The sequence below is a fragment of the Meleagris gallopavo genome, chromosome 6 (genome assembly GCF_905368555.1).
Source record: "Meleagris gallopavo chromosome 6, MGAL_WU_HG_1.1, whole genome shotgun sequence".
Classification (NCBI taxonomy): domain Eukaryota; kingdom Metazoa; phylum Chordata; class Aves; order Galliformes; family Phasianidae; genus Meleagris; species Meleagris gallopavo.
The window spans coordinates 3,986,128-4,011,791 of NC_139409.1; the positions used below are offsets into that span (position 1 = coordinate 3,986,128).

Genomic DNA, 25,664 nt, shown 5'->3' on the forward strand with positions numbered 1-25,664 from the left:
TTTAAATGTCACAGAAAACCACATATATGCTAGCCACAGGTTTGTATAATGCTTACAGAAAAGGAAAAAAAAAAAACAACACTGAAAATTATGTTGCAACTGCTTGATAGGACTGCTAGTCTATCTGGTGAGGGCTAGAAGTGACTGGCAGACAAGTCTTATGACATGGAGGCAGTCTCTGGCTACTTGAACCATTTTGGTGCTGCCTGAAATCTCCAAAGCTACTTTTCATGGCCTCACCTCTAACATATTTCCTCCAGCACTCGACTTACCCTGGAATACACTAAAACCAGGGTTCCTCTATAGAGATCTTTCAGAATCTCTGCACAAGGGACATTTTCCTTGCAAGAACATGGACTACAAAGCGTTACCAGTTCTTCTACCCCTTGTAAGAGAACAGAAAGGGCTGAACCTTTGCCCCATCTCTGGAGGTGTTCAAGGCCAGGTTGGATGGGGCCATGGGCAGCCTGGTCTGGTATTGAATGGGGAGGTTGGTGGCCCTGGATGTGGCAGGGGGTTGGAGCTTCGTGATCCTTGAGGTCCCTTCCAACCCTGGCCATTCTGTGATTCTGTGTGACTCTGTGAACCTCCCTCCAGCAGTCCTGACCACCCACCCCCTGCATCACAGACCTCCCTCAGCTAAGCCAAGAAACACAACCAACAGATGAAGCGTAACATTAGTTGCTCCATGCCTCAAAAAGGAGATTGAGAGCATCCTCCTCGCCGCTAACAGAATGTATAGATAAGCCTTTCACATAAACACCCTGTGGGCAATCCACTACAGCCATCTGCACGTCACTGGCCCCACTGCTTGTCATGGTGGACAGAAGGTCACACAGTGTCTCGTTGTAGATTTCCAAGTAGGATATCCGGACGGTGATGAATGAATCAACAGAACATGCGATTGCTTTGAAGACCTGTACAAGGATGAAGAAGTAGTCAGTGGCAGGGCTAGCTCACAAACAGAGCTATAAGCTATTTATGGCTTTACAGAGAAGCTGTTTATGGCTTTATGAACAGCTAGAAGCTCATCTTTGTGTGCAGAGCTAATTCAGAACTGTGGTTGCCCGAGGGCTGACAGAGTAAGTCAACATTTTTCATTGACTTTAGTTTAGTTTCTCAGAACAATGTTCTTGAAAACAACACTTCTGAAAACCTTCCTACATTTGGGAAGCAACCCATTGTGTGAACTAGAAGAATCAAACAGGAACAACCTCTGTAAATGACAATACAGCATACATGATTCCTCCCATTTTTGTTTCAGGCTATATCCATAACACCCCCACACTGATTTATCACTCCATCCTGCTCTGAAATATCACCATTATCAGTGCATAAGGTCACAGCATAGTAAAATGAAGGTACAAAGTAACAGTGTTTTACGGGATCCTTTCTCTCCTTAATGATCATCGTTGAGATAAAACAAAGCAAAAAGGAGTGGTGGAGATCAAATGAAACGTATTCACCGTGTTAAAGCACTGCTATGAGTATCAGCAATAATTGATACAAGTGAGTTGTTAGCATTTCTTTCAGTCTCTTTCCCCATTCAGATACTCTGTACCTGCTGGACAGCTCGGGGTATGATTCCTCGATGCTTGTACTCTGCAGTTGCTCCCGTCATTGTGTAAGTTTTACCAGCCCCTGTTTGCCCATAGCACATTATTGTACCTAAAAAAGATTCAAAGCAAAAGAATAAACCCAGGAGGGAATCTCTGCATTTCTCAAACACCACACCAAATAACAAAAAGAGCTGCAAATCACCATTATAGCCAGTTAAAGCTTCAGACACCAATTTCTTAGCTACAGTCTCATACGTCAGTTCCTGGGAGGTATTGTGAAGGACACCATCCAGTTTGAAGGACCAGTCAGTCTGTTTGTTATTCACAACTCCCTTCTTGGCATCTTTTTTGATGTATATATCTATGCTCTGAAACCCAAAAAGGAAATAAAGGTAACTTCAACAGCCATGAAAAGATTCAGGAGATATTGTCCAAAAAATATCACCCACTGAAGAGCTGAAAGCGAGCAGAAAATAGAGCACAAATAATGTCTTTTTACTGACCCTTATGGCATACTCTAGTAATAGATATTCTGAAGAAAAAAAAAAGGAAATGTGGCTAGGCTCATCTTTCAGTGATGTGTCTGAATTGGGGTGCCAGGGAAATCCTTAGTTGAGCAAACAAAGGTTTGTATTAACAAGGAAGGTAAAGGCAGGAACTTGCACATGGGGACCAGAAACAGACTGCACTGTAGGGAAACCTCTTAGGATGAAATGGTGGTTACCACAGGGCACTCCTCAAGGATCAGTCACTGCCCTCTGCAGGGTTTCTATCAGTGATTGTATCACAGGAGGCATGTAAACCACTGCCACGTTTGCAAACTCAGGAGGTAATTAGCCAAAAAATTATGTATGACTTCACAGAATGGAAGAATTTCTTTGGGAAAAAAATGAAATCAAATTTCAAGCATTTTGCACTTGCAATCCGTTTCTATCTACCTTGTTGTCTGGCCCAAACTTGATCACATCTTGAGCAAAATGAGCTGTTGGCTTGACTCGCACGAAGGCACGGACTTTCTTTTCAGCTGCATGCATTCTGAACAGAGGAGAAGAAAAAAGAATAATCAAAAGTGTTGCTTTCCCTAAAATGAAAGGTAGTATTATTGGTTACCAAAGAAGGAGCTACAGAGTAGTAGAGCTCTAGAATAAAGTCTTGACAAATGTTCAGCTGCAGTTTCTATCCTTCATGAGGAGCAACTGTGGGCAAACGATTGCAGGAAATTACTTCCAGCATTGTTCTGTTCAGAGAACTGAGCACAGTTTCCTCTTGTGCATCAGTCCTATTAACATCCAGCAACTCAAGCTTGTCCTCCCCTTAGCTCTGCAGACCAAAATCAGTGCAGGAACACAAGATGGAATTTCTTAGTTCCTAGCGAGCACCTGGACTTCAGGTTTCCAGAAAAAACACACATGTCTGACAACTCATGGTGAAAATCTTGTGTATAGAATCATGAAGGTTGGAAAAGACCACTAAGATCACCAAGTTCAACTCCAGCCCATCACCAATAATGCTCTCTGACCACATCCCTCAATGCCACATCTCCACAGTTGAACACCTCCAGGGATGGTGACCCCACCACCTCCCTGGGCAGCTGTGCCACTGCCTGACCAACACCTGTAGCATTGCATGGGGTTGATGCGATCGACGTAAACCAGAGAGGGAGAAAACAGATTCAGAAGAGGGGAATTTTCCTTGCTGCAACAATGCAGTGCCTATTGTTCAGTGTTTGGAGAAAGCCATTACTCCTGGAAATATTTACTTCCTTTGGAAGATGGGAAGGAAACAGCCCAACAGCTCTCTGGCATACTCTTAGCCAACAGAGTAAAAACACAATATCCTGCAGCTCATTAGGAATAACCAGTCTGATTTTTAATTGGCTTTTGCCTGCAGAGGAACTTTTATTGAAGCACTATGAAGCAAACTGCAAATTTGTTGGTCAGCTAGCCATGTTTGTGGCTGCTTCACCACTCTAAACTCCCTCCCCCTTTGAACAATAAATACTCAAAGGAGAAGGGCTGCCAGAAGGTCAACAGCTCTATTTCCAGATGGAGGGCAGTCACAAGTGGTGTCCCCCAGGGGTTTTGTCTTGGGATTGGTCATCTTCAGCATCTTTGTCAATTACATAAATGATGGGATCGAGTGAACCCTCAGCAAGTTTGCAGACAATACCAAGCTGAGTGGTGCGGTTGAGGCAATAAGAAGGGAGGGATGCCATCCAGAGGGACCTGCACAGCCTTGAGAAGCGGATGCACATCAACTTCATGAGGTTCAACAAGTGCAAGGTGTTGGGTCGGGGCAGTCCTAGCTGTGAGTACAGACTGGGGGAAGAACTCACTGAGAACAGCACTGTGGAGAAGGACTGATGGACGAAAAACTGCACGTGAGCCAGCAGTGTGAGCCTGCAGCCTGGGAGGCCAACAGCAACCTGGGCTGCATCAACAGAGGGGTGGCAGCGGGGACGGAGAGGGGGCTGTATAAATATTCTGTTCTGTGATTCTGTGACTGCCTCGTGGGCCCCCGCATGTACAGCAGCACAGCAGGGATGAAGCTGTGGGAGCACATCCAGAGCAGGGCATAGGGATGCTCACCTCTCCTACAGGGACAGGATGAGAGTTGGGAGTGTTCAGTTTGGAGGAGAGAAGGCTCTCGGAATCACAGAATCACAGAATGGCCAGGGTTGGAAGGGACCTCAAGGATCATCAAGCTCCAATTCCCCTGCCACAGGCAGGGCCACCAACATCCCCATTTAATACCAGACCAGGCTGCCCAGGGCCCCATCCAACCTGGCCTTGAACACCTCTAGGGATGGGGCATCCACAGCCTCTCTGGGCAGCTGTTCCAGCACCTCTCATAATAAAGAACTTCCCCAATGTCCAACCTAAATCTTCCCTCCCTCAACTTAAAACCATTTCCCCTTATCCTACAGTTATCTATCCTTTCAAAGAGTTGATTCCCCTCCTGTTCATGTAGGCTCCCTGAAGAGAAGAGTTCACCGTTGCATTCTAGTACTCAAAGAGGGTTTATAAGCAGGAAGGAGACTAAGTTTTTACATGAATAGGTAGTGATAGGACACGGGAAAGACTTTAAACTAAAAGAGGAGAGATTACATTAGATATTAGGAAATTTTTCACTCAGAGGGTGACGGGGCACTGACAGGGCGATATGGCCCTGAGGAAGTGGATGGGGCCCTGAGGAGGGGGTGACACGGCCATTAAGATAGCCGGGGCAAGGAGACGACACGGACCATTGGAAGTCACAGGGCCTTGGGGATGAGACGTGGCCCTGAGGAGGGGGTGACAGAGCTGTGAGCAGGACACGGCCTTGAGGAGCAGGGCAAGGCCCAGAGGACGAGGTGACACGGCACCTACCTGCACCCCCTCAACAAGGCCAAACCGCAGCGACACCCCTACGGCGGAGCGGAGCCGCGTGCAGCGTTCCCATGGCAACACGCACTTCCGGCCGCCGCACCGGAAGTGGCCGAGCAAGGCGGAAGCAGGAGGCGGAGCGTTTCCTCCCGCGGGGCCGAGGCCGCGCTACGGCGGCCGGGAAGGATCAACGTGCGGGGGAGGCGAAGCGAAGCGGATAGGAGCTGGGTAGGGAAGCGCGGTGCGGCGGTTGGGACGATGCTGGAGGCGGCGGCCGCAGCCGAGCCCGAGTTGGACCCCGAGGACCTGGTGCATTTCTCGGTTGGCGACCTGCCCAGCCGCGGCTACGGCGTGATGGGCGAGATCCGGAGGCAGGGCAAGCTGTGCGATGTGACCCTGAAGGTGTGGGCATGGGGAGCTCCGGTGGGGGGTGAGGGGTTTGCGTGGGGTTGGAGGAGTGCGGGGGTCCCTGCGCTCCTCTGAGGGGGAAGCAGGGGGAGCTGGGGGTCCCCGTTTGGGGAGGAAGAGGAGAGATGAAAGCCTCGCTGCTCCCTTAAGGGAGGAGAAAGGAGGAGGTGAGGCCACCCCAAATCCCTTTGGTGAGGAGAAGGGAGAGCTGAGCGCCCCGTTTTGGGGAGAGAACCCCCATTTTGCGGGAGGAAAAGGGGGGCTGAGGGCCCCCACCCAGGTCCTTTCAGTGAAGAGAAGGAGGAGCCGAGGGCCCCATTCTGGGGGGAAAAAGAGGGCAACTAAGAGCCCTCGTTTTGGGGAGAGAGTGAGGGAGACGAGTGTCCCCATTTTAGGGGGAGAAGGTGGGAGCTGAGTGCTCCCCTTCAGCTATTTTGGCATTGAGAAGTGTGGGAGGAGGGTTCCCTCCTCCCCATCCCTTTTGGAACTAGGAAGGGGGGGAGCTGAGGACTCCAGTAAGGGGGAAGAAGCTTGGAGGGTTAAGGGGGGATGCTGAGGGACTCTGTTTATGGGGGAGCTGTGCGGCCTCTCTGGCTATTTTGGTGGTGAGAAGTATTACGATTAGGGATATCCCTTTCCCATCCCTTTTGGAACAAGGAAGGAAGGAGCTGGAGGCCTGAATTTTAGGGGGGTGAAGAGGGGAGCTGAGTGTCCCCCCTTGAGGTGAGAAGAAGGCGGAGCTGAGGGGCCTCCCACATCTCTTTGCTGGGGAGAAGGGGAAGATGAGGGTCCCCTTCTTTAAGCAAAAGAAAGTTGGGACTCACCCTTCTCCCCCAGTACTCTTTGGTGGGAAGAAGGAGGAGCTGAGAGCCCCCATTCTGGGGAAGACAGGCAGCTGCAGGTCTGTTTTGGTGTTGAGAGTATGGAAGCAATGATCCCCATTCCCCATCATTTTTGGAACCAGGAAGGGGGGTAGGTGAGAGCTAGGATAGGATGAGAGGTGATGGCATCAAGATGGACTCGAGATGGTCAGGTTGGTTATTAGGAAGCACTTCTCAGAAGGAGTGGTTTGGCACTGGCACAGGCTGCCCAGGGAGGTGGTGGAGTCACTGTCCCTGGAGGTATTCCAGAACAGTGGAGATGTGGCACTGAAGGACATGGTCAGTGGGCATGGTGGAGTGGATCTCAGTGGCCTTTTCCAACCTTCATGATTCTGTGATTCTCCACAGCAGCATGGTGAGGCTATGGCTGCCCCAGAGCAGGTTTCTCTCGCTCAGCTGATCTGTTTTGCTTCATCCAGAGGTGGACAAGAAACAGTGTCATGGTCCTGGCATATCTCAGATAACACCCCAGTGTTGTTCTGCAAAAGTCACTGGAAATAGTTTTCATATCAGTAGGTTTACCATCTCAGAAGTACTTCTTTTGGTTTGTCTTATCTTTATGCCTTCTCTTGCAGAGTGGGAAAGCTTTTAAAATGTAAAGAAAAATTAAAATCTGGCTTAAAGAGATCTCCAGTGCAGCTGTCAGGATTGGACCCCACTCTTTTTTTCATATTATATTCTCTCACATCAACTGTCGTTGTCTGGGCAGGGTGTGAAGCCTTTCATTTCTGCAAAAGCTTAAAATGTATTTAACAGCATGCCTCTGTCTTCCTTAAAATGAGTCTTAATTTTTTCCACCACCAGGATGATTTGTAATTATACCCAGGAGGCATCCCAACAACACGCGATGTGTTTGACAGAGGGCTGGCGGTGTATTTCCACATTGGCTTGAATACCAGTCCAGCTTTCCCTGTACCCTGTACGTGGTATCCTCCATTAGTTGGATGGCTCGGGCTGTTCTGAGGCATCATGTCAGAATTCTCTGCCTCTCTCTCTCTTTCAATCAGATTGCTCAGCCCTGGCCAGTGCGTCCCATTGCAATTGAATTAGTGCTGCTGTATGAGAGCCAAGCCATCCCTCAGTACAAGGTGTCTCTTCCAGCTTGCTCAGCACGCACTGTTGCGTGTTGGGAGGGTAATTATTCTTAGCTGAACTTCGGAAGTGTCTTAGAATCAGTTTGCTGGGTGCAGCTGACGTAAAAGCTGCTTTGCCTTGACCTTGCTCAGGAACGCGTTCTGCATCGGATGAGGAAGCTGAATCCTGCATAGAAGCCTGCAAAGGGAATCATCTGGCAGGGGCAGAGTACTGAACCCAAACAGGGATAGGATGCAGCAGCATTTCGAGTCGGTACCTGGAAGAGCCTGCAGTGGATCCCATTGCACGTTGCAGCACTGCAGTGGGTCTGTTGCCTTAATTTCACTCTGCTTCTTCTAAACCATTGGCTTAAGAAAGAAAAACACCTGCCCAGCACTGCTGTGGGCCAGCAACTGGATTCAGGGTGTCACTGCCGTCCCAGCTCACAGCTGAAACAGGAACCAGCAGTGCTTTTGTGGCATGGCTCTGTTTTTTGGTGGCCTCTTTACTGCTATCAGCGTGGGCTCGACCATTCTTTCAGCAAGAGAAGTGTTTGCTGTACAAATGGGTTTAACATTATTAGGAATCACTGGTGCTCCTGCTTCTTCGTTGTAATCATTTCCACTTGTTAAGCAAGATGAGCATTCGTTCATCCAGATGGAGGTGTGGAATTGGTTCTCCTTTCTCAGAAACTACACTGCCACTGTTTGTGTTGCTCTGTGGGAGCCTCAGCAGCATCAGGCTGTGTGGTTTAGGTGTGATTACGAAGAAGAAGTGCTGATGTGCCTGGCTCTGTCAGATCTCTGATTATTCCAGGTCAGCCTTGGGAAATCTGCTCCTGGTTGCCCATGTGAAAGCAAAGCGTCCCTGGGCAGTAACTGAGCCACGTGTCTTCCTCAAGGCTTAGGAAGAGTGCACCACCCAGAGCCAAAGCTCCTACCCCGTGTGGATGGCTGAGATTACAGACTGGAGAAGCCTTTCTCTTTCCTGCCTTCTCAGTAGCTGCAAGTCAGCTCCTTCTACAGATGCTCCGTGCAAACATCTGCCCTTTCAGTCTCTCTTTGGCAGCACCCTGAAGCAGCTCAAGTGTTTACATAAAGGATAATTTTAGGATGATTTGGAAGAAACAAACGGAGGGAGAAAACAGAGGCACACCTTATGCTGTGGTCACTGTTAATTTTCCTTTGGTGGAAGCAGGGCTTTGCTTACTAAGGCCAAATTTCTGCTATTGTTCCATTCTTTTGGGATCCAGGTCTGGGGACTCCTGGCCTCTGTCTCAACACAGCTTTTGGCAGGTTGTGCTGGTAAGACTGCTGAAAATCCTCTACTGTGCACATGGGATTTGTGTCTGTCCTCATCCTATATTGCTGTTACTGCAGAGCTGATTGTGGGTGTGCTGGTGATGAAGAAGTGCCAAGCACGAAGCGCTCCTAGCACATGCAGAATGGAAGCTTCCCTCCTGCATCATCCTGGGTCCTCAGGCTTTGTCATCTGGAGGTGACAGCACTTGCCCACCTTTACAGATGGGGTAAGGCTTGGCATGCCATCTCTGCCATGGGGACATCTCCAGGTGTCACCTGCTGAGCTGGATGCGACTGTGGGTTTTTGGGTGCATCTGAGGAGCTTGGATTTCTGTCCCTATCCGTTTTTTGCCCCTGGAGGTAAATACAAAGCAGTTTCTCAGGAGATCTTGGGGTTATTTTCAGACTGTGCTGCCATTCAGGTTCTCTCTGGAGCTCTTTACACCCAAAGCATTTCACACTTAGTATCATTTTTTTTTCCCCACAACGCAAGGCTTTGAGCTTTGAGTGTTATTTCCATTGGTTTTATCTTACTGGGAGAAATCAATGAGCTTTTTACTAAGGCAGCTGTTTTATCAGAGCCCTGCATTAAAGGTTTGGGTTCCAACAGGTCCCAAAGAGCCCTTGTTGCTCTGCACATGTGCAGGCACACTGCTGGGATCACCAAGCAGAACGAGCCCAGGGGCAGAGAGTAGCTCTCTTATAGGAGCTGCTCAGTTTAAAACCAGATAATCTTTTATGCACGTGAGACCTTCACAGTAAGGATCTTAAGGAAATCTTGCTCTGCAGAAGTAAGGAGCTGCTTTGGATCACAGCTGGAGTCGTTTTCTCTCTTCTGTCCCCACGTCTCAGCTGCTCTGGGCTTTATTCCCTTATATGAAGACAAATATTTTTAGCACTCCGTGTAGACATTAAACCTGAAGCATTAGCAGAAACCACGCGTTTCTGCACTGAGCTTTGTGCTTGGCTTCCTTGTGCACAGCAAGCAAGCTGATTTCACAGCCTGCTTGCACTGCTTTTATTTACTTCCCCTAACAGAAAGCCACCAGCTTAATTCCTACAATGTCCTCCCTCAGTCTGGAGTGCCAGTGCCATGCCAGCTCAGGAAAGAAGTGTGTTTTTAAAATGATCTTTGCAGCAGAGGGCTCAGGAGACATCTCAGCCCTGCAGCGTATTGTCACAAAAAACAATAGATGCTTTTAGTACACCTACACCATTTTTCAATGGAGAAAGCTTCATTGTGCCCTGGAACTAATTAGGATTTCGTGGGAATGTAAGGGAGAACATGCCTTCTGTTAATCAGCTAGAGAAAGGGAATTCTGTCGTATCTGTGGTTAGAAGGATGCTTTGCAAGCAGCAGTTCTGTTCAACAGAGCTATACACTGCCAATACATAAGGCAGTGCATTTTGCCTTAAAAGACAGGCCCTGGTTCTTTTGTATTGTAGGAGAGAGAGCATATCGTGGGATGGCAGAGTGGCTTGGGTTGGAAGGGACCTTAAAGATCATCTCATTCCAACCCATGTTGTGGGCTGGTTGCCTCACACCAGCTCAGGGCTCCATCCAGCCTGGCCCTGAGCACCTCCAGGGATGGAGCACCCACAGCTCTCTGGTTAGCCTGGATGCAGCACTCTCAGTGCTCACAACTCAAGAAGTTCTTCTCCCAGTCTGTACTCGTAGCTAGGATTGCTCTGACCCAACACCTTTGCACTTGTTGAACTTGATGAAGTTGATGTGCATCCGCTTCTCAAGGCTGTGCAGGTCCCTCTGGATGGCATCCCTCCCTTCTTATTGCCTCAACCGCACCACTCAGCTTGGTATTGTCTGCAAACTTGCTGAGGATGCACTCGATCCCATCATCTGTGTCATTGACAAAGATGCTGAAGATGACCAATCCCAAGACAAACCCCTGGGGGACACCACTTGTGACTGCCCTCCATCTGGAAACAACCACTGACCACAGCTCTATGGCTGCAACCATGGCAACTCTTTATCCACTGACTAGTCCATACTTCCAACTCATCTCTCTCCAATTTAATTGTGTGGGACTATGTCAAAAGCCTTGCAGAAGTCCAGGTAGACTTGCTTTTCCTTGGTCGACTGCCAGCACTAAAAAGCCAACAGACAAATGCAGTGTTTTGTGATTACTTCAACAGGAATGCTCCATTCCCAACCCCATCACAGGTGCTGCCACAAAATGATCTGTTACTGCCAATGAGAGCTTTCCCATTCAGCTCAGAGCTGAAGCTCCCCGCTGAGATCCTGCTTTAGATGCCCGTCCTGTGATGCTGCGGAGTGAGGGAAGCTGAATGCTGAGTGCCAGCCTGGTGTACAGAAGTGTCTCAGTGGTTGGTCTGTGCCATTAGGTAGGCAAAGAGACCCTGTTAGCAGAAGGGAGTGCTGCTGCAGGAGGTGCCAGCTGTGCCTTGGCACCAAGCTGCCTTTTGGAAAGGGTTTGTTGTCCTCTGGAGCGTGTACAGCTGTATGGAAACACACAAAACTAAAAGGAAAACCATTCCTTTGAACAGAAAGGGCAGTCAGCCGAGTGAGAGCTGCTCTGTAAAATCAAAACAAGAACTGAACAGACGATCCCTCTGCTGCACGAGTGCTTGGCAATGACAGGAATGGGGTTACTCAACCCAAGAGAGCCTTTTTTGCCTTTTTTCAAATGTTCTGCTGGTGCTTCTGGAATTAGCAGGCAGGGCTGTGATGGATTTGGAGCAAGTGGAAACCTGCTGGTGGACAGAAGTTGGACTTGATGATCCATATGTACCCCTTCCAATTTGGGTTATTTTGTGATTCTATGAAAGGAAGAGGCAAGGAGAGCACAAATTGTCATCGCACTGCACTGTGACTCCGTTGGGTGGACAACACGTGTGGGAGAGCTTCTGTGTTCAGAGGGGAAGGAGATGGCTTGTCTTTGGAGATGGGAAGCAGTTTTTGAATCATAAGAGGCAAGCATGAATTCAGAGGGCTTGTGCTGTGTTCATCCTCAGAAGAATATTTCACCTCGTACAGGAAAAACAGGTATTGCCATTTGCCTGCAGCGAGAAGTTGAGTTGTTCCTTCAGGACTTGTCATTAAGCACTGATGGTACAAACATAATGATGGACTCTGGACTGGAGATCCCTGCTCATAAATCTTCTCGAGGGCCTTCTATCATTGCGTGAACAAGTTAAAAAAAAGAATAAATAAAACAGGATTGCAAGTCTTATCTTGCACAGCACCTCTTGGCTGGTGGCGATGGCAGCATGCAGCTGGCCCAGCTGTTTGCTGATGCAGCCACAGAGCTCCCATCCTCCCTTTTCCCTGCTAAGACAGCAAAAATGATTCCCTTTTTCACACAGCTTGTTTCTGTTTTATTTCCCTGACCCGCAAGGTCAGCACGAGGGAAGTGTGATGGGGATGCAGGGCTCAGCTCCGTCTGGGGACGCAAGGTTTCTCTTGCAGCAATTAGAACCAGCTCTGATGAGCTCACAGCCCTCCTTGCTGATGCAGGATCATCTCAGTGTTCTCACTCCGTTAAATGGGGCATTCCATAGGGTGAAACCCTTTCCTTAAAGATGGGTGAAACCCAAGCAGGGAACACGCCTGTCCCTGGGAGCTGCCGAGCAGCTGGGTGGTGCTGCCCAGGACGAGGTATTTCTTCCCTGTGATGATACAGCTCTCATTAACCCAGCTGGAATCTTGCTGTGTGACTGTAAGTGATGACTTCTGCAATAACCAGGTGCATTATTTCTAGGGAGGCATTGCATCGTGGGGTGGAACTGTGGCTACGCATCCCTGAAGTTGTGCCACCCTTGGGATCGGAGTGCAGGGATTTGCTTGGAGAGCACAGCTCTGCACAAATGCTCAAGCATTGCTACAGTCTGTTGTAATTGCACCTGGAGGATAAAGGTTTTCACAAATTGTGTTTGTGTAGAAGTGAGATTCAATTCAGATGTTCTTCTTGCACCCTTCAGTGGTTGCTCAGGCACATTCTGCACTGCCCAGCTGGGAACTCTCATCCAAACCCATTTGGTACCTGCTAACCCAACATCAGTGCTGCAGTTGGGCTTGGAGCCGTGCTGTAGTGCAGCACTTGCTGCTGTAGCTCTATTAGAGCTGTTTCCTTCCTCCATCCTAAGGAACACCATCCTCATCTGCCAAGCAAAAAACCCATCTCATTCCTGCCTCTTTCTGCATCGTAGTCAGTTGTCACAGTCATCTCCTGTAGGGTAAAATTAGCAGAGCAGGGAGAGAAGGGGAAAGTCCCATCTCTTGATAACACGTGTTGTGCAGTGCTCAGTTCCTCTTTCTTTTTTCTGAATGCTGGGGATTTTGCTTTCTAAACTCCCAGGAAGTCATATGTACAGAGTGCAGTAGATCTGGGCTTAAAGGAATACACAAGGCACTGGGTTTGATTTAAGCAGAAAACAAGCAAGTAACATTTCTGCTAATAAGCTGCCTGGACATGAAAGGGCAACGAAGCTTTTTGCAGGGAGGTGCATAAGAGAACAGAAGGATTCTTGGCTGACCTGGAGAGCAGAGCACCCGCTGCGCCAGCTTGTTTGTCGTGCTGAAACAAAGCTCAAAAGGGAAAATCTTGCTGAAGTGGGAGAAAAAGGCAGTTCTGTACAAGCTCAGATAGGTGTAGAATAGCCTGAGTCAGGTTAGTGTGGAAACTGAGAAAAACAACAACTCTGACCTAGTGAAGAGGAGTCATCAGAGCAAAGATTGGTGTAATTTTGCAGAGAGTAAAATCTTTTCAGCATCTGCGGTGAGAAATGGAATTGGAGTTGCAAGAACCTCTCCTTCCTTCCAAACCTCCCTCCATGAAGGCTTTTAGAAGATATAAATATGAGCTGGTGCAGCAGATCCTATGTAGGGTGAAAGGAGATGAAGTTTTGGTACAGGTGACTGGCTTTCTGCATATGGAACTGTAATGCCATCACAGTGGTTATTAGGAGGCTGAAAACCAAATTCACAAGTTCAAAAGACATAGAGTGTTCTTTGCAGACTGAAATTGTCTTTCAGCCCTCAGGCTGGCAGAGCTGTGCAACAGGGAATCATCTGGACTGTGTGATTGGTGGTGGATGGTGCTGACCTGCCCTTCTACTTTTTTTCCTCTCCTTTTAGGTGGGGGACCATAAATTCAGCGCTCACCGGATCGTTCTGGCAGCTTCCATCCCCTACTTCCATGCCATGTTCACCAACGACATGATGGAGTGCAAGCAGGATGAGATCGTCATGCAGGGGATGGACCCCAGGTAAATTCCCCAGGCACCTGTGCGGGATAACGAGTCCTTTGCAGGACTTAGTGTTGTGTGTGCAAGGCTTGAAAGCCTGCCCTCCATGAACTGCACTAGGAAGGGTTTTCTGGAGGGATTTTCAAGGAGGTTGTGGATGCCCCATCCCTGCAGGCATTCAAGGCCAGGCTGGATGTGGCTCTGGGCAGCCTGGGCTGCTGGTTGGTGACCCTGCACATAGCAGGGGGTTGGAACTAGATGATCACTGTGGTCCTTTTCAACCCAGGCCATTTTATGATTCCGTTAGTAGTGCCCTGTTTCAGGTTAATTGAATTCAGTAGATTTCCCACTCTTTCTCCCCGTTGTTCAGCGCACTTGAGGCTCTGATCAACTTTGCCTACAACGGACACCTGGCGATTGATCAGCAGAACGTGCAGTCTTTGCTGATGGGAGCCAGCTTCCTGCAGCTGCAGAACATCAAGGATGCCTGCTGCACCTTCCTCAGAGAGAGGTAAGGGGCTGCCAGTTAACGTGCTCACTGCTTGTCTTCTGCAGTAGAACTCACTTCTGTGGCTTGGGTTAAGCCAACATGATAAGAAGGTCTCCATCCCCTGAGGCTCGCTGTTCTCCTTGTCTTTTAAATACATTGTTTGCAAGATGCTGCATCTGGGGGCAGTATAAGGCCTTGGCCAGCTGTGGGAATTATTATCTACAGCAAAACTGAGTGAACATTTCCCTTGTTCAGGATTAGCCAGGTACCCAGCACAATGCTGCCTCTCCATTAACAAACCCATCCTCCCAGCAGTTCCCCTTCGTGCTGCTGACTGTATGGGAGGGGAGGAACAAACAGACCCAGAGTTGGATAGGAAGCAGTGGCAGAGTTAATTGATTCCAGTTTTTCCAGTCCTCTAGCTGATGTTTGGCTGTAAGATCATTCCAGCAGCATGATCTGGAAAGCAAAAAGCAGGGTTATTCCTTGGAAACATACCACATAGCTTCAGGCTGTGCCAGGAACCTGATGTGCTTTGCTTCCCCTTCGCTCCTCAGCCTGATTTCTCTGCAGCTGCTCTTTGTATTCCATGGTGGGAGATTAAACACACGTACTGAATGCAGTGTCTCCTCTAGTTGTTACATCACTTTTAAATAGAATGAAAACTATGGATTGAGGAGAAAAAACTGTTTCCTCTGTTTCAGGATGTTCCAATTTACTGTTCCATGTGAATCCCGAGTTTTTGTTTGTTGAAAATGAGGTTATATGAGATTGTAGAGTATTCATTTTTCTTTCGAAACCATTTTACATGGGGTTGTGGATGTGACAAAGTTGGAAAGAGGTGGGTAGTGTTGATTTGGGAGCCTCTGCTAGCTTTAGATCAAGATCTAAGCTAATCAAGGTTGTTTGGTTTGCCGGAAGTTTGGCTGCCACACTTCTCCCAGATCTGGAGCAATGGAGTATTCTGAGTTAAGTCCTGGCTTTGAGTGCTTGGCTGTCACTCAGTAACAGGAAAACTGATGTACTCTGTCCATTCAGAAGAGCTGGAGCATGCACACCACGCTCTCTTTCTTATGTGGGAACATGACTGGGATATTTCACGTGCACTGTGCTGTAAGCAGGCCCTCTCTGGCTGTTGTCTCAGTTCCCAGGGGCAGAGCTAGAATGAACACTGCTGTGAGATGCATTCTGCCCCCCACATAAAAACTGTGTGAGCTCAGCCTGAGGGTCTGCGTAAGTGTAATCTGGGTCCAGAGTAATTAAAGTGTCAAAGAGGAATGCAAAAGCGTGAGCTTTGGACCCGCATAGATTGGAGTTCATGGGAATGCAAGAGGCAGAGCTTTGTAGAGTAGCTGTGTGAGCTTTGAGGGTCATCCTAGTGTGAAAGTTCCCCTCCATCAGCACTGTGCATTGCTTTTAGGGCACTAATTTAAATCAGGGCATTTGCCCCAGAGCGAGTACAAGTGGTTTCACATCCTTGCCTGCATCTGGACACCACTGCCAATAGCTGGGCCCAAATGTTTCCCCATGTGAACAGCACGTGCTTCAGTATCTGTCGATCAGTGCCACAAAGCATCACAACTGGTGGCTCTTCTTGAGCAATGACATGCCAGTGCTGGGCAGGGCTCCTCGTTGGGATAGAAGTGTCCAAGTCACATTGCTGCCTCTGTAGAGCACCTGCTTGTGGTGAGTATCACCTTCTCCAGTTGTTTATGCTGCTGAACAGCTCTATGGAGCTGTTTTTGCTCCAAACTCTAGCAGTGCTTCTCACCATGTAATCTCCAGCTGCTAAGGCATCTCTGGTGAGAAAACCTCCTTCACATCAGGAAATGGCTTTAAGAGGATGTAACAGGTGCTGTTCTGTTGTATGCATACCTACAATCAATACCTGGTTACACTTTTTGTGCTCGAATGCTGCTTTGTCCAGCAGTTACAGAGGTACACAGCCTAGGAGGCAGAGATGTGGGGGAGGGATTGCTGGGCATGGCCTCACGCTTCCCCCAAACTGACAACCCATGGCCTTAGAGCAGAGCCAGCAGCCTCCCCAGTGCTTTCCCAGGGGAGATTTTAGGTCGTGGTTTCTATCCTTTGGGTCTGCTTGCAATGCTGCCCTGAACCCATCTGCTATTTTGTCATCGTTCTGTTAAACTGACATTACTTTTGCTCTCCCTCCCCTTGCCAGGCTTCACCCAAAGAACTGCCTGGGTGTGCGGCAGTTTGCGGAGACGATGATGTGCGCAGTGCTCTACGATGCTGCCAACAGCTTCATTCACCAGCACTTCGTGGAGGTGTCCATGTCTGAGGAGTTCCTGGCTCTGCCTTTTGAGGACGTCCTGGAGCTCGTTTCTCGGGATGAGCTCAATGTGAAGTCTGAAGAGCAGGTATGTGTGTGGGTACAGCTCTCAGCAGAGCTGCTTGTTTCCTTGGAGGATGAGGCTGAGGGTATAAGCAAAAAGAGCCTCCTTCCAGCCCAGGACTTCTCTGGAGCATTTTATAGTGAATATTCCACTGAATTTGCCATCAAGAAGCTCCTCTGGACAGGCTGAGCCACTCTGGGATGTTTCAGCATCGTTGTGAATTTGTCAGTGTAGGAGAAACAGAGCCTGTTCTTGAGCCAGAAAACCTGTCCTGCTCCTTCTGAGGAGGTGACTACAAAGCAGTTCTACCACTGCCTCCCTGTAGGATAAGAGAGGGCTTCTTTCATGGATCTGTTTGAAGTTGCCCAGCAGACAACCCAGTTTAGGTTTTAACTGGGAGAGTCCTGTGATTCAAGAGTGTGTGTCTCCAGGAAACCAGGCTCCCTTTGTAGACTCAAGTCAGGAACACAATGCATCTTACTGCAAAGTAGCCTTCCAAAACAGGGCAGATGAATGGTATTAGGATGAGATCTGTGTCTCCAGTGATTGTGGAAGGAGCCTAGAGAGACCAGCTCAGTGTTTCACAGGGGTAGATAGCTGTTACTGCAGACTAAGTCAAGGCAAGGCTGGCACTGCCAAAACCATGCTGCAGGAGAGTTCTCTGGTGCAGCTTAAGAGCATCACTGTTCTCTCTTTAAATTGTTGTCTGAGATGAGGAGAAGATCACTATCAATACATGGTTTCTTTTCCATCAGACAACTGACAGCAGGAGAAACTTGAGAAAAAAGCAACAAACAAAACCAACTTCAACTTCCCTTGCCTCTATTCTGGCAGGTGTTTGAAGCTGCACTAGCATGGATACGCTATGAACGAGACCAGAGAGAGCTGTTCCTGCCTGAGCTCCTCTCCAAAATCCGTCTGCCCCTTTGTAGGCCTCAGTTTCTCACTGACAGAGTGCAACAAGACGACCTGGTGCGCTGCTGCCACAAATGCAGGTGAGGCCTGGACATGAGGTTTGAGGACCTTAGGGTGGATAGTGGCAGGAGTGTGCTTTAGCAGTCTTGGAGTCTGAAATTCTCTCTGTAGAATCACGTAGGTTGGAAAAGACCTTTGAGATCCCCAAGTCCAACCATTGACGCATCCCCACCATGTCCACTGGAATACATCTCCACATGTCCACAGTTCTTGAACCTCCAGGGACAGTGACTACACCACTGGGCACCTACTGTCCCTGGGCAGCCTGTGCCACTGCATTACCACTCTTTTAGAGAAGAAATTTGCTAATGTGAGACAGAATACCTACCTCACATAGCAAAATGCAAAGCACTCTCCCCGTTTTTAACCTGGCAGCAGGACTGTGTTGTACTCTGAAAGAATTGGCTGTGGTAGCAGAAAATCAGTTGCCTAAACCTGAGTTAAGACAGTCGGTTTTCATCACAGGGGGAACCAGGATCCACCAAACTCTTTAAATATCTCACTTTGGTTTCAGAGATCTAGTGGATGAAGCAAAAGATTATCACCTCATGCCAGAACGTCGACCCCACCTCCCAGCATTCAAGACCCGTCCTCGGTGCTGTACGTCGATTGCAGGGCTGATTTATGCTGTTGGAGGACTTAACTCAGCAGGTACCTTGCACATCCTCTCCCCACTGTGAAGAGAGTTATGTAGTTTGCTGAGTAGGACTATGGAATCATGAAGATCCCATTTCGCCCTCATACAAAGATAGAATTGTTAACGCTGGAAATGATCACTAATATCTCCAAGTGCAACCCCAGCCCATCCCCACCATGCCCACTGGCCACATCTCTCAGTGCCACATCTTCACAGCTCTGGAACACCTCCAGGGATGGAAACCCCACCACTTCCCTGGCCAGTCTGTTCCAATGCCTGTCCACTCTTTTGGAGAAGAATTTTTTCCTAATATCCAACCTCACGTGAAGCATTGGAGAGTTTTCTCCTTGCTGTGCAGGTCTCTGGCCTGTAATGCTCAAGATGGCTGTACCTATAGTTTAACATCTTCCCTCTAGAAATTCTGTCTTTGTCAGGCTGAGGACAGCTGTTCTGTTGTATCTCAAAAACCAATGTATTGAGAAGGTTGTCCATGCCCATAACATCTTGTAGAACTTGGAAATACTAGGCTGAAGCTGATGGAATTGCAGGATCACAGCTGCAGACGCAGTGCACTTGTATGACACCACTCCAATTATGATAGGGGGCAAAAAAATATTAAACAGTCTGCTTGGGAAATGTCCACTGGGGTTTTAAAGATCTGCCAAAGAATGGCTCGCTGAGGTAGGATCTCTGTAATGGCTCCATGCTGGGCACTGCCTTATGGGATGGCTGTTCTTCCTTCACACCACAACGTGGGTGACTTAAAGAGAAGCTGTATCTCCAGAAAGCAGAAACACCAACGGATGTGGCATAGTGTAGGTCTCTGCTGCCCCTTCGAGGCTACAGAAGGCCCCACTTGCTCAGCCCAGGACTCATCAAGCCTTGTTGCACAGAGCAGGCAGGGTTTGCACCACTGCAGTCCTTTTAGCATCGCAGAGCACAGCTGAATTTTCCACAGCAGCCCGTTACCACCGTGCTGCAGAGGCTGAAGAACGGGTCTCCCCCTTTTAATGTGAGTAGCAAATTTTTATGCAGGTGACTCCCTGAACGTGGTGGAAGTCTTTGACCCCATTGCCAACCGTTGGGAGAAGTGCCAGCCGATGACGACGGCACGGAGCCGCGTTGGTGTGGCTGTGGTGAATGGGCTGCTCTACGCCATCGGGGGGTACGACGGGCAGCTGAGGCTGAGCACTGTGGAGGTGTACAACCCTGAGACGGATTCCTGGTCCAAAGTGGAAAGCATGAACAGCAAACGAAGGTATACAGGCTCACTGAATGTATAGCATTGCAGCTGGAGGGATAAAAGTGAGGTTGTAGGGAGGCTGGGGGGTGACGGTGGATGCCAAATGAGGGGTCCTTGCATGGGACAGCAAAAAAATAAAAGGGGAGTAGAGGAATGGAGTGATATGGAAGAAGGAGAGGTTTCCTTCCCGGGGCACTTGTGCTGATTCTTGCTGGTAAGAGGGGACAACTTTCATCAACTCAGCAATACAGCATTGATTTACAGGGAAATTGATCGGCAAGTAAAAAGCAGCTGAGCAGTAATTAGTGTGAGCTGTTAACTACAGAGGTCTTTAGTTCTGATGACATATAGGAGTAAAGTCAAATTAAAAGCGCGTGTTAACATTGTGTAAGGATTTGAACTCAAGTCCCAAGGAAAGGAGTCAGAGCTCCATTTCTTCGTACTGTGATACTAGATGGTAGGTAAAGCACTGGTGAGCACAGTGTAGGAAATTCTCCACTGCTAAGAGGAAGAACAAACCCGTTTTTCTATCTCTGGCCACTGCTAGGATTGTCTTTCCCTACCAGAAAGCGCAGGAGAATCGTAGCTGAAAAAGAGAGAAAGATTTTGATAGCCCAGACAGAGACATTTATAGCTAAGCAAAAGGTGTTTGGCTTTGACCAGAGCTGCCACAGTACATGACCACCCTAGGGAGCGTTTTGTGGTTGGGTTTGGGAGCACAGCCTGTGTTATTTTGATAACCCACCTACTAAGCTGTGTGATTATTGTCCTCCCAACCACAACACGGTGGCTGCTGCCATGTTTAAACATCCTCCTGGCTTCAATAGGTTTTGCTGTGGTTTTCTTCACACTCATGCCTGGTCACTGAGAGCTGCTAAATTGCTCGCTGTTCTGCAAGCTTTGCAGTGCTTATTTATCATCATGGTTGGTCTGGTTTGTTTGTTGTGGTTTGAGACATGGATTGCACTGCAAGAGGTTGACTATGGGAAATCTGAGGCACGAGGCTCTCAGTGGTGGCATCCCTGTGACTGCTGGTGCCACACTGCTTCACAGGAACGTGTCACAGGGACAAGTCCTGGCTGTTGTGGTTCTTAGCCAAAGCTTCATGTCTGGCTCATAGGCACGGTACATCTAAATTCCTAGAACCGTTTCCATCCTGTGAGATCACCCACATTTATAATTTGTAGCAGGAAAGCTCAGTTTTTCCATAGCATTGAGGCTCCTGGGAGCTTTTCCCACAATGAGAGGCAGATGCTCTTCCATGTTTGTGTTTGTCCATGCCAAAGCCAAGCAGAACGGGTGTCAGATGCCCTTGTGTAGGGGAAAATCATAGAATCTTAGAATGGCCTGGGTTGAAAAGGACCACAATGCTCATCTAGTTTCAAGCTCCCTGCTGTGTGCAGGGTCGCCAGCCACTAGACCAGGCTGCCCAGAGCCACATCCAGCCTGGAAAATCTCAGCTTCTGTATAAATCCCTTGACTCTTGAAGTAGTGCTGAGGTTCTGCCCTTGAGAATTGTGTTGCCAAGGTTCTAGAAAGAGGTTTTTTGAGTTCGCTTTCAAAAGTGGGATTCTAGTCTCTTACTTGAAGCATCCCATTTGGTAGCCTTTTGGACCCAAATAGGCAACTTAGAAGGTGTTGTGTGATGGTGTTTCAACGGGGTCAGGCACCTTCACTGAACCAGCTGTACATCTGACAGCACCTCCTGTGTGTCCTGAAGCTGTGTGGCAGTGCCTCTGGCTGTAGAAAAGAGTCATTAATGTTGGAACAGATCACTGATAACACCAAGTCCACCCCCCAACCTAACCCCACCATGCCCACTGACCACATCTCCACTGTTCTTGTGCGCCTCCAGGGACAGAGACCTTAAGCCTCATTTAGTTCGAGCCCCAAATCAGTACCCTCAGGAGACCCAGCGTTGTAAAGCTGGTGTTTGTAGACAACAGATGAGGCAGACTGGGTGGATTTGGCACACTGTAGACTGTAAGGCCATGCCAAAGCATCTGGTGGTTCTGCTGCTTGTTGCAGTGCGATGGGAACGGTGGTGCTGGACGGGCAGATCTACGTTTGCGGCGGATACGATGGAAACTCGTCACTCAACTCCGTGGAATCCTATTCTCCAGAAACAAACAAGTAAGAGCTCTGTGTGCCATACAGCTTATCCTCTTGCTGCTGCCAGGGGTGTGCCACGCACGATGTAATAGAGCCCTGTCAATAAAAGAAACGTCGTGAAGTTAGGTGGAAAGTATTCTGTAGGATGTCCCTCCCAGCAGGAGGTGCAAGCAGACTAAAGCAATGATTTATAGACAGTAAGAAGTGAAGGGAGAGGTACTGAAAGCCAGCTCTGGAAAGGCCTGCAGAGCTGTGACAGCCTGTGGAGCAGCTGCTTGCTGTGCTAACCTCTCTCCTCTCTTGGCAAGGTGGACAGTGGTGACCCCCATGAGCTCCAACCGCAGCGCTGCTGGTGTCACTGTGTTTGAGGGCAGGATCTACGTGTCAGGAGGGCACGACGGCCTCCAGATCTTCAACAGTGTAAGTCCATAGAATGATAGAATGGCCTGTGTTGAAAACGACCACAGTGATCATCTAGTTTCAACCCCCCTGCTATGTGCAGGGTCACCAGCCATCAGACCAGGCTGCCCAGAGCCACATCCAGCCTGGCCTTGAATGCCTGCAGGGATGGGGCATCCACAACCTCCTTGGGCAACCTGTTCCAGTGCCTCACCACCCTCTGAGTGAAAAACTGCCTCTTAATATCTAACCTAAACCATTCCCCCTTGTCCTATCACTATCCACCCTCGTAAACAGCCGTTCCCTGTTCATGCAGTGAGTGCTTCTTCCCTGTGTATCCCCTGAAGCAGGATTTAGTGTGGGACAGACAAGGCTCATTCATCTGCTTAGGAGTGAGAATGCAGGAAGCAGTATCTGAACTGGCTTTTCATTCATGTGCTGCCCTCAGAAAGTTGTAATTAAGGGATTTGCAGGGAGCAGCAATAACTATTTCCACCTCGCCCAGCAGATCAAGTGCAGATGATTGTCTGCAGCCTGAAGTAAAGCAGAGCCAAGATCTGCAAATCTGCTTGTCTCAGCTCATTCCTGAATTGGATGAGTTTGGAGCAGTGCTGAAGTTCTTGCAGGAGGGGTCCATCTAATGGTCTCTCCAGAACCACAGGGGATACAAAATGGTGTTGATCTGGGGGGCAGTTGGGGGTTTCTGCTCCACTCCGCTCCTCTCTTCTTTCCTTTTGTCTCCTCGTGTAACCACTGCAATGTGCTGCAAGAAAGCAGGGAGTCTCACTTAGAGAGATCTTTGAGGACAGCTTGGGCACACACCCTTTGGTCTCACAGCTTCGGTTGTTTCTGTTTTGGGGCACCCACATAATTTTGCACGCAGGAGGAAAATGGTAAATTTTCCTTTTGCTACCTAGAAATCATCGAATCGTTGAGTTGGAAAAGACCTGTAAGATAATTTAAGTCCAGCACCAAACCACCTCACTGTGCCCACTGACCCTCACTGCCAATCCCAGATTTCTTGAACGCTTGGGATGGTGACTCTATCAGCCCCCTGGACAGCCTGTGCCACTGCATTACAACTCTTCTGGAGAAGAAAATTTCCCTAAGAGCCAACACGAAACTCCCCTGGTGCAGCTTGAGGTTCCTGTACCTCTTTAAAACACAACCCAGAAGCTGATGAATGGGGAAGGAGGCAAAGGGAGCTGCATTTTCTGTGGTTTGTACAGCAGTGGCTGGCGGCACCCAACTCATTAAAAAAGCTGAGTAGCATTATGGAATTGGAATATATGAAATCAAGAAACAAGGTCAGGCTGGATGGGGCTGTGAGCACCTGATGGAGCTGTGGGTGTCCCTGCTCAGTGCAGAGGAGCAGGACTAGGTGGCCTTTAGAGTTCCCTTCCAACTCAAGTGATTCCACGATTCTCCGGTACCACCATTTTCACCAGAGCTTGCCGTTGGCTGACGGAAGCGTCTGATGTCTCTGTATGCTGTTGGATGTCTGCCTTGAGCTTCCCCTTGATGCTGTGCCATCCCTGTGTCTGTAGGTGGAGTACTACAACCAACACACGGCCACCTGGCACCCGGTGGCCAGCATGCTCAACAAACGCTGCCGCCACGGGGCGGCCTCGCTGGGAAGCAAGATGTTTGTCTGCGGGGGTTACGACGGCTCTGCCTTCCTCAGCATAGCTGAAGTGTACAGCTCTGTGGCAGATCAGTGGTATCTGATTGTCCCCATGAACACCCGGCGGAGCCGAGTGTCCCTGGTTGCAAACTGTGGCCGCCTCTACGCCGTTGGGGGTTACGACGGACAGTCCAACCTCAGCTCGGTCGAGATGTACGACCCGGAGACCAACCGTTGGACGTTCATGGCCCCGATGGTTTGCCACGAGGGGGGGGTTGGCGTGGGCTGCATCCCTCTGCTGACCATCTGAGGAGGCGGCAGTGAGGAGCTGTCTTGTAACCGACAATCGTGGGAGAGCTCCAGCCGGCGTTTCCCGCCCTGATAGCCAGAGATCCATCTCCAGGTGCTCAAACACACACAAAACTTGACACGACCACCCCCACCCTTGGCTCTAGGGCTGAGGCTCCAGAAGGATCGACGTTTTTTTGAACTACGATGCGAGTGTGAACGTGCTGCTAGGAGCAAGGAGCTGCCCTCCTCCCGCTTTTGCCTCTGCACAGACCCACAGCTGAGCAAATCCTTCCTCTCCCCAACAGCACCGAGCCTTGTTGGCTGTTCTTTGGCCTACGCTGGGAAGTGGTGTTGTGGGTTGGGAGGGAACAGTCCTCATTTTGACACTGCTGCTTCTGTGGCTTGAAGAACACCTGTACACCTTCTGTCAGCAGCAAGGACCCCGGTATCCCAAAAGTTTGATCAGCAGTGGTCTTTTTTGGGTTGTTTCAGCTTAATGCTGGCCACGTGGAGATCTTACCCAGTCTACCAAAGCAGGCCTACCAAAGTAGGCCCGTAAGACCATATCCAGGCTCTGCAAGTTCGGGTGCTTCTTGCACAAGCCACTGCTGGCTTCTCCAAATGCTTTCTTCGGCTTAGATGGGGAAAATTTCTCCACAAGAGCCACACGATGGAGAAACTGGGAGGAGGAAAAGTCGGTTAAACCATCGGAGCATTTTAGCAAACGTTGGAGGAAGAATGCCAAATGTCAACCACACTAAGCAACAGCCTTAGGATTTCAACAGAGGAGGCAAACCAAGGTGTTAATTGGCAGGATACCCCGTAATGGTCAATAGATGTCACCAAAAATAAGCTTTGGCTTTTCTACGTTAGTATGTGAGGCAGCTGACACAGAGTGGCCGGGATCTTTAAGGAGGAGAGGGATCACTGCCTCTGTTTCTGACAGCACTGGAGATCTGTGGCTGTGTTGGGGCAGCTGCAATTCAGCTCTGGGGAGCAGAGAAACCTGCAGCAGCATCCCTGCAAGGCGCTGGTGGGAAACCACACTTCCTCAGCATGTGTGAGATCAACGTCTTGGGGTTTTTGTGCTGGGAAAGGTCTTGGCAATGTGCTTATTTCATGGCAGCCACGCAAGGAAACTTCCTGTGGCCAAACCGTGGCAGGGCTGCGGGTGCTGCCCCATGTCCCTGCTTGTCCTGTTGGGCTCAGCACCACTTCCAGCCCTCCCTTTGCTAGTTTCAACCCTATTTTCACTGCAGCCAAAGGGAGCTGCTGCTGCTGGCTTGGTCCTCCCCAGAACCAAACCCACCAAGCACCACTTGCCTGCATCAGCCCTCCAGCATTCCCCTGCATGAATGTGAATGGTGAGAGCCACGGCTCCCTGCCCACCAGCACAGCCACAGGGCAGGGAGCCCCTCAACACTACGCCCGCTGCAGGCAGTGGGGGGCTCACTGCTGCCCTGTGTTTCCAGGAGCTTTGGTGCCCCCCCACCCAAACCCATGCTTCTCCTTCATAGCTGACTCCCAGCTCGGGATTTTAACTTTGGGTGTATATGTGGATGTCTATATATTCAGGTACTGTGTATATTTTAGGTATATATAATGAGCATATCTGGCTATAAATGTGGTTTGTCAGTATGTATTTCCTCTGTATACGTACGTCAGTGGATGGGTTCACTTGGTGAATTCATTGTGAGGTTTCCGTGCTGCTAAGACACTTTA

General features: G+C 49.2%; 2 protein-coding genes across 4 annotated transcripts in view; one reads left to right on the plus strand and one right to left on the minus strand.

Annotated features, from left to right (window-relative positions):
• Positions 1 to 5,067, minus strand: part of KIF9 (kinesin family member 9) — a 22,794-nt gene extending 17,727 nt beyond the window's left edge. For both annotated transcript variants that reach the window (XM_010712305.4, XM_010712304.4), the window contains exons 1-5: positions 4,928 to 5,067; positions 2,498 to 2,594; positions 1,762 to 1,927; positions 1,562 to 1,668; positions 693 to 917 (exon numbers count right to left, since the gene is read on the minus strand). In XM_010712305.4, the coding sequence (XP_010710607.1) occupies positions 693 to 917; positions 1,562 to 1,668; positions 1,762 to 1,927; positions 2,498 to 2,593 (594 nt within the window). In that variant the 5' untranslated portion in view covers position 2,594; positions 4,928 to 5,067. The remainder of the gene's footprint in view (positions 1 to 692; positions 918 to 1,561; positions 1,669 to 1,761; positions 1,928 to 2,497; positions 2,595 to 4,927) is intronic.
• On the plus strand, positions 5,030 to 25,580 carry KLHL18 (kelch like family member 18). Of its 2 annotated transcripts, none has more exons than XM_003206908.5 (10): positions 5,030 to 5,326; positions 13,705 to 13,835; positions 14,185 to 14,325; positions 16,487 to 16,685; positions 17,496 to 17,656; positions 18,151 to 18,287; positions 19,294 to 19,531; positions 21,545 to 21,649; positions 21,937 to 22,048; positions 23,575 to 25,580. In XM_003206908.5, exons 1-10 carry the CDS (start codon positions 5,183 to 5,185, stop codon positions 23,959 to 23,961), a joined length of 1,755 nt encoding a protein of 584 aa, XP_003206956.2. In that variant the 5' UTR covers positions 5,030 to 5,182; the 3' UTR covers positions 23,962 to 25,580. The 2 variants fall into 2 exon arrangements, with proteins under 2 accessions (XP_003206956.2, XP_019471757.1); XM_019616212.3 differs by having other exon boundaries at positions 5,031 to 5,326; positions 19,309 to 19,531.
• The last annotated feature ends 84 nt before the right edge of the window (positions 25,581 to 25,664 follow it).

Bases quoted from the DNA above. Each gene is read 5' to 3' on its own strand.
- KLHL18 (XM_003206908.5), top strand. From the start codon at position 5,183: ATGCTGGAGGCGGCGGCCGCAGCCGAGCCCGAGTTGGACCCCGAGGAC. The intron at 14,326-16,486 runs GTAAGGGGCTGC...TCCCCTTGCCAG, and splicing joins TGCACCTTCCTCAGAGAGAG to GCTTCACCCAAAGAACTGCC. The intron at 21,650-21,936 runs GTAAGAGCTCTG...TCTCTTGGCAAG, and splicing joins TATTCTCCAGAAACAAACAA to GTGGACAGTGGTGACCCCCA.